Here is a 12,374-nt window from a genome sequence, read left to right on the forward strand (position 1 = left end):
TCCTCTCTCCGGTTATATCCGGGAAAGTTAGTCAAGCTTGGTTGTCCCGTCTCGATTTGGGAGCCTTTGCACAATTCACCTGTCCGTGGTTTGGGGCATGGCAATTGAGACATACATGAAGGTATGCACAGTTCACTCTCGCACAGCCCTGGTGATTGAAATTATTGCAGACCTCCCTTCCGTTTGACCTAACTCGAGGTCGTCCCCTGGTGTCATTTTTGTCTGTCGCCCCTATCCTGTCGGAGATGACACTTCAGTCCGATAACAGGTTAGGCCTAACTTTATCAGTATGTCGCTTGGGACACAAGTCTGTACCATGGGTGATACAGTGGCATATTGAACAAGATCTGGAACGGCGCCCCGAAGAACACAGCCCATACAAACTTGTGTCCCTCATATCCCAGCGAATGCTGTAACCTTGTTCCGCGTAAGACGCCACTCTGGCAGCAAATAACTTATTGTAGTCATAGTGCGCAGAGCCCCCATACAACGCAGCCAGTTCAATGACAGTTTGCTCGTGTCCGTCCAATTGTTTACGTTTGGCGTTATTGGTGTCGCAAAGAATGTCCTTATAAATGCCAAAGGCCTGGATGAATTCTGCTAGAGTGAGAGTACGATTTAACCTAGCGTCCTCCTTTAATTGGTATACATTGCCATCATATTCGGCCATTCTTGTGTCTAGAGCGTTTTGGTTGGGTATCAATAACAAAGCTAGGTTGCAATACTTGCCGTCTTTGATCTTCTTCTTGAGCGCTGGAGCGACAGTGTGAATGTGGGGCAAAGAATCCGACGGCACATAATGGCTGTGGTGATCCGGTAGGCTTGTAGCCACGTAATCGGTTGGCACTGTGTGATGACTGGTCATGCTCGCTATCATGTTTTTTAACTCGGCAAGTTCACATTGTAAACTGGCAACACTAACAGGCACAGGCGACACGGAATTGGTACCATTACCCACGAAGTCCGAAACGACACTGTTGGGTAGCGTGGTCCGATGAACGAGGACATCTGGATTTCTGTTGTGATATATGCTGGCTTCGACCACCCCCGGAAGTGTAGCCGCCGGAGACGAAATGGCACTCGGGTCGTAACTGTCAGACGAGGTCACCGTCGCTGCTACTGGCCGTTGTTGTTGATTTTCTTGTAACAACTGCAGCAAGCTTTTCCTAGGCCAATTATTTGGTACCCTGCCGCCCCTTTCTGCCAGTTGTTGGCGTAACTCGGCCACGATAAGATACGGTTGACTGCTGATTCTTGGTAGTACGTCTGGAACTGTCAGCATTGGCGTGGGGTTCGAGGCTATCCGTGTTTTCTTCGGGCTGTGCGGAGTCGAGAACATTAACCCGATTGTGCTGACTTCTGGCTCGTCTATGTCTCCTCTCCACCATAATTAGTCTTGGGTAGCTGAGTATCGCGATCCCGAGATCGGATGGCTTGATGACTCGTAATTCAGCACCGAAGCATATGAGAATAACACAGTTGAGTGGCTTGCGACAATGCGGGGCTGAAGGGTTAAATAAAGGTAAACACTGTGATGTCATGTCTGCCTTACTGGGCATGCGCAGATTGTTTGGAAGTGCATTGTGGGAAGTAATTACTGTAACATGATCCAGACGGAATGAAAAACACATACGGGTGACGGATTTTAAGAAATCGTGTTGAATATAAAAGTAATGAGGTGATTGACCTGTAATTGGTAGATTAAATATGAACGAGTAAGTACTGTTGTTGTTGCACAAACTAAAATATCAAATTACAATGTATCTTGAAGTAATGTTGAATGAAAATCAGGATACATAGCTACAGCAGGAAAGTGTGTGGGTTTGTATGGGAAATAATTTGTCAACATTAAAATAAATAGAATGTTACTAAAACAAGAAGATAAAACTATGGTTTACATCTATTTATGTATCATACACATTTTGTGGGGTAGTCAGTATGATTTGTTGTTTGTTGTGACAAATCTCTGTATTTTACTACTATTTTAAGAGCATGAGTATCAGAATTCTGTAAGAAATGATTTATTAAATTGAAGTCCATGGTGGTATTTGTTGAGATTTGAATGCTTCGAATTGTGGTGGGAAATAACACAAAGACTGATAAATACAATGAGTCTGCATTATTTCATCGATGCAATATGTTAGCCCAGATTGACAGAATGCCTCGCTGTTTTCTGACGTAGAAAATACCGTGGCAATATACTGTTTTTCATGACGTTTTTCCCACTATCTTCCATAGTGACAATTTGTCTTGTAGTTGAAGACTCAACAAATGTTGATATTATAAACTAATAATCACTACAAAATATCTGCTCGTTAAAAAAATGCAGTTGTAAACAACCGTTTTTGAACGAAGGTGCAACAGGGTAACTCTTCAGACTGGCTCGGTCTCTACATGTCAGTAGTTGTCACGGCACGCATTGATCCGGGAACCAGACCGGAAGCGACAGGGTGGACTATCCCTTATATCATTTCAAAAGGAGAGTTATTGCCCTTTGGAACAAAAAGATCGCCCATTAAAGACTATTATATGATATAATAATGTACATTATGGGTTTATATCCCGCAGTCGATGAAGCATCTGAAAAGATGGATACTGTTGATGGATTTCGATTACATCAAATAAGTGACATAAAACATCGAATAGAGAAGGAGAGGGAGTTGAGACTTGGATTGTATAAAAAGTATCACAGAGCTGTGAATGCTCTCGATGGAGCTGACACTGCGCTTGTAACAGCTGGCATACGATTCGGAGTAGCCGGTGTTAGTTTATTATCAACTATAATAGCCGCGCCTATCGTACTTGGTATGGAAGTAGCAGCCGGAGTCTCAGGACTGGCAGGAATAGCGATAAAATTTATTTCTAGTAAGTTGCAAAAGAAAGCATTAAAACATGATAATATTCGGATACTCGCCGAAGCAAAGTTGAACAGCATTGAGGATCATATTTCAACAGCACTGGCTGATTGTAACATATCCGAGGATGAGTTTCGTTTAGTGTTGTCAGAACTCACCAAATACAACGTAATGAAACAGGAGATTCGATCCAATTCTCGTAAGACCAGTGGTATTAGCGAAGACGAAAAAAAAAGTTCATAGAACAGGGGACAACAAGCGTGTCAATTATTCCGTGCCAAAAACCAAAGAACTGGTTGGAGATTGAAAATAGATTGTTTGATCACATTTAAACAAATGCTTACACAATCTATAATAATGGAGAATTACAAGCCAATCAAATGGCGAGAATTACCACAGGGTTTATATTATATCAGTGATGTCAAACCAACCAAATACAGTCTTCAATTGTTTCTTTCCAATTTCGAAAAAGAGTATATAATCTGGTCTCCAAGTAAAATGAACAAAGAACTTAGTAAAAATGTTGAATATCACTCTGTTCAAAATAATGGTATGCTTATGAGTAAAAATAATAGAGATATTTTCATTACAATTTAGTTTAATCTCATGATGATCGTTGAATAGCATCATCATTTTTGCATAAAAATTTCCCTCTGTAGTAGCAGTATAGGTATATAAATCTGGCTCCAGGGGAAGTGAGCCAGAACCCCCATCATCTATACTACTGATGCCCATTTATAGTGCCAGCACACTGAGATACCATGCTGCAGTTTAACATGAAATACTCCAATCAGACACAGTAAACTGACTCTGAGCCGACCAGTCCTTGTTTTTGCCTCCTAATCTTTTAACATCTTATGGGATGACGAGGCCGGGGATCGAACCCCTGACCTTCCACTCTCCGGGCAGACACTCTACCACTAGACCACAGGGGCGGTCAGCAAGACACTGAAGGTGCCACAGTAGATTGCTGAGTGGAAGATGCGGCCGCCTGACAAAGAGTGGTGTATGTGCTTGATACATGGCTTGCATAAAGGATTGCATCCATGTCAGGTCCATGAAAGGCGTGGACGGGAACCGAGGAGGCGCAGGTAATAATTGGCCCTGAGGGTTGGATAGCTCAGGTGTAGTCACTTGACCCGCAGATGCAACCAAGGTAGTGTTGGCAGGTTGTGTAGGAATAGTCGCATTGCCCTGAGCAGTTTATTACCCCAGCAATTAGTTCAACGTGCAAGCATAAGACACAAGCCAAATTAAATTGAAATAATAAACAAGGTGGTTGTCTCTAATAAAGAGCAAACCAAATAAATTTTATTACCCACAAAGGATTTTATGTCAAAGTAAATTAACGTATAACACTATAATAACTGTACAACGGTTGAAAGTGCAAGTAACTAGTGCCAACTGTTATGCAAAGATTACTATATATATGATGAATATGAACTCCAATTATGGAGAACTAATCAAGTTAAAATTCACAATAGTGGATAATTAGTGTAATATAAGAATAGTATAAGACTATAACCATGGATAAAGTGCTAAAGGTATTTACACACAAGGCTAATACCTAGCTGGCCATGAAATACAGAATGATACTTATGAAGGAGCATGACATGTTAGCAATTCAAAATGGTGGAACAGAACAACAACACAGGAAAAACTATGACAAACTGCCGCCTTCATCATGTTCATGTGCTAATAATATGAATTATTGCATATAAAATACACCAATATTTATATTGAGTAAAAAAAATATTTTATGATACATATTTTGCCTGACCATGTATGATGTTTTGGTGTTGCCTTAAAATAACGAAATAACCCTGGATAACATGTGACATAAAAAATCTGTTTTTCTTTTCTTTGATTATGTTAAGATGAGGATGTTTTCACACGTTTAACACAAAGAGTGTCACATTATGAACAAAGTATCATGATATGGATTGTATTGAGGTGGGCCACCTCCAAGTGACAAGAATGCATGACAGTGTTCAAAATAAGTTTTGTATCTGCCTAAAATACACAACATATATCACCATTTACAAATGAATTAATCTACAGAAGTGAATAATGGATCCAAGCACTCGCACTTATTGCAACATTTAGTGGTGTTGTAATCTGGAAGTGAGGATCAGATGGCTTCCTGTTGAAGGGTCACCATGGACGAGAGTCCATGCCATAAACACATAATATTCTGTGGTGTTCGTAGTTCAGTGAATCAGGATTACAATGTAACTGATTCGTAATTCCATAACTTGTTCCTTAAGAATATAAACTGATGAAAACAACATTTTGGGAGGATCTAGTTTTCAAAAGATGTCTACTCACTGGTTTCACAATACCAAAAAGACTGAAACCCTAGGATTAAAAAATACTGCTTATCCAAGACAAATTATCTTGAGGACTGAGCATAATGGCAATGACTGATGCCACCGCATACCTTGTACCTCATATCATAAAGGTCATGACATACATTTGAGGATTGACTGTGCAGAATTTATGACATAATTAAATCTAAACAAACCCTAACCTTTTTTAACCGAGGTGGAACTTGTCATGGAAATTGTAAAAAAAAAGAAGAGTTTGGAACCTAAGTCCATCTTGTTGCCATGGAAACATAAAAAATAAAAATTTCTAAAATTTCTAATAGCAAAAGGTACCAGTTCAGCATGTATCTGACAAACCTGCAAATTTCATGAAAAAATATTGAACGGTTATGCTCCGGAAATGAAACATGACGGACAGACGTACGGATAAAAACACAGTCAATCCTTATATCTAAATTTGATAACAAAAACTTGTGTTATCTGCAATAGTTCTACAAACAACAGTTTTGTATATCAAAGCAGACTAAAATAATGAGATTGATAAACATTCCAGGTGAAGGGGTGAGTGAGTTGGGTTTAACGCCGCTTTTAACAGTATTCCAGTTATCACAGCGTGTCAGCTTAATGTGGGAGGTAAACCCGATGTGATGCAGGTCTCAGATGTTTACCATTTCGGTGAAAACCACGAGCACGGGTTTGGTGCTGACAAACCTTAAAACATAATCTGGGTGAACCGGGATTCGAACCCACAATCATAGGTTTCTGGTGTGCCCAAAGGACGCGACTCTGCACAGCGAATTGTGGCGCCTTAGATGATTGGGCCACCCGTGCCCCCCTCCAGGTGTAGGAATACATACTTAGGCATGACATGAATCAGGTGATTGTTCAATTCATGCCCCTAACTTGACACGCCCACAACATTTTATCGCCAATCAACGGAGAGTAGGATCAAAACATAGTGCATAGAACCTGTCAATCAAGGCAAGAGGCAAGAAGAACCACAACAGTCAGACTGTAACAAACCTGAACAAACTTTTCTTGGAGAAGGGGATTGTTTCAAATTACTAGGTCAGTTACCGCGAGATGCAAACATTGGTTCCCTGAGAAAGGGAGATACAGTTGGTAAAATGCGGGTTAGAAATGAAACCCAAAGACATGAAATTTGTGGAACCCAGGCGAGCAGACAAAAAACAGGCGATTGAGCTTGCACGTTTGCTGTTTCATTCCTTCTCGGTCTTCGGTCACAAAGGGTAGTTTGGACAATGAATGTGCATGAATTTCGCTAAATGTCCTTGGCATGACGATATACGTGAGCAGAAAGGGAATTTCCCTCAACTGTAATATTTGGATTCACCAACCTTCTGTTGTAAAAGTAGTCTGATTCGGTGGGCGAATATGAATATTTTACATTTATTGGGAAATGAAGGCAATAACATGTGACACAATAACGAAAATTTAATTATGATTACATGAAGATCATCACGAAAGTACTTATCATAATATTTTTAGTTTGATTTTTATATGACATCTTTATAAAATTTGACATCAGGTTAGCAAATCTATTAAGATTAAACATGTGAAACTAGAACAAGATAATGATTCAGAAGAGATGTAAACTATACATGTTTGCTATCCTCACCCACGGTGTATTGATTGTATGCAGATTTGTACGATGGGTTTGAAGTGCTTCCCTATCAAGCATTATAAGGTATTATCAGGTCTCCCGTAAGCGCCTTGTTCAGCAGTCCCTGCAGCAATCCAGGAGGATGTCGGGTTTCTCAGGAATCCCTTCAGCATGAGTCTCCTGTGATTACTTCCCAGCCCTCTACATCGGGTTGGGTTCTACCCACCTCTCCAGGGATGTCCAAAGTCACTCTTCCAACTCCGCCTACCCAGGCACCTTAGGTAGTTAGAGCTTCTACACCTGCTATGACCTCCAAGGCTCCGCTGACAGCAACTGTAGTGATATCTCTCCCCGTGCACCTCTTGGCTCATCTACAAGACCCGCTTCTTCGGACTCGTCTACAATACCTGAGCACCTCAGCGATTTTTGCACCTCATGGCTTCACCATGACACCTGTGCTTACCATCCCACGCAGTCGTTTGCGCCTCAACTGTATCCGTCACCTGCCTACCAGGGTGCACCTCTTGTGTCTTACGCACCTCCAGCAAAACTGACAACCACAGCGCCTGTGGAGGCGCCAGCTCATCAAGGTCACCAAGCATCTGCTGCATTCCCCACCCCTATATGTCTACAGCATCATGCTTGGTCGGCTTGGGTATGCCGTCTTCCTCTTGGGTCCGCAGCCGCATCTGGTGGCCAACACAGACATTCTGTTGCAAAAAAAAGCCAAAGAGATTGTGCACGCCCCAGCTCTAAGACGAGGGTTCTACTCTCCCATCTTCCGCATACTCACGAAAGACTCCGATGATGAGGATGATTCACAATCTCTCCCTGTCCAAAGTGCACCAGTTGGAGCCTTACACTGCTCAGGACCATAATCCATGCCTAATATTCCCTGATCTGTCTCAACCTACAGAATGCTTACCTGTTTGTCCCTATCCATCCCAGCAACCAGAAGTTCCTTAGGTTCCAGTTCAATGGTGTCCACTACCAATGGGCAGACCTCCCATTTGGCATTTCAGTGGCCCTGTGGTTATTTACCCACCTCACCAACCTGCACCTGAGGGACATTTGGTTTGAGTCGAACATAGACAACTGCCCTCTGAACCATCCTAACACAGTCACCCTGTTCCGTCACTGGGACTTCACCTGCCGCTTTCTCCATCGACTGAGATGTATGGTGAACAGGGCTAAGTCGGCATTCATTCCATCTTACCATGGGACAGATTGCTTATGTTACTGCGCCATCTGTCGCCTACCCTTCAGCAACCACCCAGTCCTAGGACTGCTCACATCGGCCCAGGACCTAAAGTCTGAGGTCACCTACAACCGATAAAACAGTCCTGGCACCTTACATCAGACGTCTGGATCCCTGTGTATCCTTCACTCTACTGCCTCACCTCAGGACTCTTCCCAGCTGGTGGACGGTAGCTTTGAATGTCTTTGGAGGGGTCTCCTTAAGAGAGTTGTCCACAACATCACACCTGTTAGTAGACGCCTATCTACAGAGTTGGGGTGTGCATCTAGAGGGCCTGACACCTTCAGGGCTATGGTCATACAGACGGCACATCAACAACCTTGAATTCTGGTCCAGCACATTCCTGAATATCAGAACATTTTAGCAGACGCTCTATCCAGAGGAGACAGGGTGGCGCCCACAGAATGGAAGCACCATCCCATGGCTTTTCATCCTGTGTGTCAGCGCCTTGGTCATCCCAACTTCGGCCTTTTCTCCACTTGTCAGAACTACCAGATCCATACTTATGTCTCCCTCATGGCATGAGTGGTCAATGCAAACAGCATCCCTCGCCCCCTGATATAGGATTTAAATGTGGTACTTCTGTGTTTGCGTGGTCCTCAATTGGAGCCTCTCCATGCAACATCTCTTTAAAACCACACCAAGAAAAGATGACCTTCCTCTTGTCACTGGCCACGGCAACAAGGGTTATCGAGCTTCATGCACTTCATTACATCTGTACGCTTTCAGTGTGGTACGCACAGAGCTGTTAACCTCGGGCTGAGCTGGGACTTCATTGCCAAGAATCAACTACCAGGACAGCTACACAGGTCCTTACCATCCCACCTATCTCCTCCAGTGTGGGCGCTGTAAATGAGGAGGAACTCCTACTGTGCCCTGTACCTTACTCGCAGAGTGTTTGCACGCCCAACTTTTTACATCAATTTCTAGACTCTAGCATGTCAAGTGCACGTTATTTTCTTTTGCTGCATTTTACCAGAACGTCCTCATATTCTCGTTTCTTCCACAGACAGGATTGGTAGTTTAGTTGCAGATCTTTGAAAGGGATATACTCGACTGTTGAAGCTATCAACTTAGGGGATTTTTGCTCAAGAAACATCTGAAGGTATGCCCTCCGCCATACCATCCAATTCAAATGCATTAAGGAGTAATGCGTAGTACATCTAAGGGCCCAATCCTTAAAAGACTTACCTCCCTAAAATATGTTCAGATGTCACATGACAAGCAGTATAGTTTACGTGACGTCATCACTTGCGTTGTCACATGTGTGCTGTACAATGGGGCCCGCTTCACAACTGGATGGAACAACTTTTTCTTGAGCTGAACGTCACATAGCTTCATTTCAGTCAAAATTATGCAGTAAATGCATTAAGGAGTAATGCAGGATAAGTATACAATTGTGAAAATATTTATCTTTTGCTTTAGATTAAGGTTTTGTTAAATCTATTATCAATTACCGATTAAATTTAATCTCTAATTGTCTCGCAAATTGGCTAAGGTTGGCTTGTTGTATCTGCCTTCCACAATTGTTCAAGAGTGCATGCTGTTAACTTAGACCCTATTCTGCATGCAAATCTTTATTAAGTGGATTAAAAGATGTGATTGCCACAAGCTTGAAAACACATATCTCATGGATTTTATGAAGCCTTTGTACTGATATAATATCCAAAGGAGCAATAAAGTCAACATGATCATTATTATTATCATGGCCATTCTGACCTTTTACCCATGACCGTTATGACATTTTTGTTGTGGGCGTTACAACTTTTTTGTAGCCATTTTGACAATGGGTTTGTGGCCCTCTTGACTTTTTGGTTTTGAGGCCTTTCGGACATGAGACCGTTTTGACTCTACAACCCCACTGATTAGAACCATTTATATAAAGTTTGATGTAATTGATGGTAGGAACATCTGTGACATATTTTGACTTCATCACTATTAGTTGAGAAATTTCACAGCAGTTTAATGGGCAGTCGGGTGGATTAGTGGTTAAAACATTCGCTCATCATGCCAAAGAACTGGGTTCGATTCCCGACATGGGTACAATGTGTGAAGCCCATTTCTGGTGTCCCCTGTCGTGATATTCCTGGAATATAGCTAAAAGCAGCGTAAAAACATACTCACTCACAGCAGTTTTATGACAGAGAGCTTTTGCCAGCACATGGATATAAGTAGAGGATGACATAAGCTAACTACAGCATATAGTCCAGTTGAATGACAAGCTGGATTGCCGGGGCCATGACAATATCTCAGAGATTTTCTATGTCCTCACAAAACCAATTATGATGCATAAAAAATATAAAAATACATACACATAGTCATGGTTACTATTCCAATTCTAATATATATATGAGTTGAAAGCGCTAGCCAATAAAGACTGTGTTCAATCTTACTCAACTTGTTTAATTATATATATATATATATATATATATATATATATCAACGACTAAAAATATTACTTCAGGAGGTATCAGCACATATATACATACACTATGAACTGGTGAAGAAATCTCTGCAAATTACAAGTCTCTGAACGGTCACTCCCGTCGAAAACACAACTTTCTTTGCCAAGATATCATAAACGGCCAATTCGAAATCATACCCAAATACTAGTTTGAAACGTCTTTAGAGTTTAGCATGTTCGGTTGAGAACACGTTCTTTATTGAACGTCAGAAAAGGCTAAATTGGTATCTCGGACTGAACCTAAATCACATATTTACCTTTTTGTCGGATCGCCGTTGTTTATTGTTTTCCATGTTTCACAAAATCACTGAAACTAAACAAATACAACAGCCAGGTAATTCCAGTGAATCGCTTCCTTCCATTCTTCGTTTATCCAATGACAATTTCTGAAGTCCGCCATGTTTGAATCCAGTGACATTGTTGTGGACTGAACTAAAAGTTGTCAATATCCATATCTTGGTGATACAAGGCTGCGATCAAGAAGTAGACACGAAAAACGGCATCTTATTTATCATACAAACCGTTTTACTGACTTTTGGTGTAAAGGTATAGATTGTACATGGGTTTTTTCTTATGTGGGTCACAGATAGCGCACCTTCTTAACTCACCTGCACATATGACTACCTGAGGAAATTGACAAGCTCGATTGCAGGGACAACAAAAGGGAGACAATCGCTGTTACTGCCTTTACAAGACAGGTGTTCCTGGTGATTGTCGGTATCAACTCAATTCAGTGTGTCGTCTTCTCTCCTCTGAAGCGTTGTTATGAAACACTTTGATAGGTGTTGCTTTTTCATATTCATAACATAATATTGTTGACAAAGTAGCACCATATGCTACTGACGAATACTTATTTGATAACCATCATTTTGGCTTGAGTGAATATGGTTTTTTTTACGCCGCTTTTAGCAATATTCCAGCAATATCACGGCGGTTGGCTTGAGTGGGTAAGACACATAAAGCTTAACTCCGATATGAGAAACAAATGCCCAAATAATTACAATTCTTACCATGTCAGGTATACTACCGACTAGTGTTTTCAAAGAACATTTGTAATAGGATTTTTAGAGGGCGTTGAACTATTTGGGGTAATAAATTATTGCGTAGAAAACGTGTAGAAAAAGGAAAATGTGATGGCAGTCGTGTGTCATTGTTATGGCAACTCTTTCTTAATTCTTTGTGTCACATGAAGCAGACTCTGTTGCCTGTGGTTGACAGCTGACATCGTATTTAGTTAATCCAGCCTTATTGAGTAAATACAGAACTTTGGGAAAAATAGCATGTAACTTGGCATAGTTGTAGTTTCTGACATTCTAATGAAATTCCAGTATATCTCGTATGAACATGGCCCACAAGCTATAAAATAGGTCATGAAAAGTGAGTAAGTGAGTTCAGATTTAAAGTCACATCGGAAGTTTTTCAGCCATATCGTGACTATAACAAGTTATACATTTGGACTATATAAATAACTGTCAACAAAGGACAGTAAAATAACTAGATTTATCACAGATTTATTTAAAACTTGTAGATAAGCAGGATTTTCATCACCCCTTCAGGTGTTGGTGATTATTGGCAAAGTTAGCCGAAATTTAAAAGAACACATATTCTACGATTAAAACTATCAAAAAGGTCAATTTCTTTTTAAAAAACCTGATAAATAAAAACTTTCGTTAGTGAAAAGACCCGCAAAGACTGACAGCCCAAGTAGGTGTAACCTAAAGTTGGTTTAATTTCATGTAACTGTACTTGGAAGCCCCACTTCTTTTGAATTTATCTCTGCTGCAATATCTAATAGCAGGCTTATAATCACCGTATGGGATTAGAAGTGGTGTCACCGATTTGTTGA

At 41.0% G+C, this 12,374-nt stretch overlaps 1 protein-coding gene across 2 annotated transcripts in view; it reads right to left on the reverse strand.

Moving 5' to 3' along the window:
- LOC124119292 (tetratricopeptide repeat protein 28-like) overlaps positions 1-11,141 on the reverse strand; it is a 309,240-nt gene extending 298,099 nt beyond the window's left edge. For both annotated transcript variants that reach the window (XR_006858615.1, XM_046481753.2), the window contains exon 1: positions 10,786-11,141. Coding sequence is in view for 1 of the 2 variants with exons in the window: in XM_046481753.2 (XP_046337709.1) it covers positions 10,786-10,821 (36 nt within the window). In the remaining variant the exon portion in view is untranslated. The remainder of the gene's footprint in view (positions 1-10,785) is intronic.
- Positions 11,142-12,374: the final 1,233 nt, after the last annotated feature.

This window comes from Haliotis rufescens, unplaced genomic scaffold, assembly GCF_023055435.1.
Source record: "Haliotis rufescens isolate VD_foot unplaced genomic scaffold, xgHalRufe1.0.p SCAF_36, whole genome shotgun sequence".
NCBI lineage: Eukaryota > Metazoa > Mollusca > Gastropoda > Lepetellida > Haliotidae > Haliotis > Haliotis rufescens.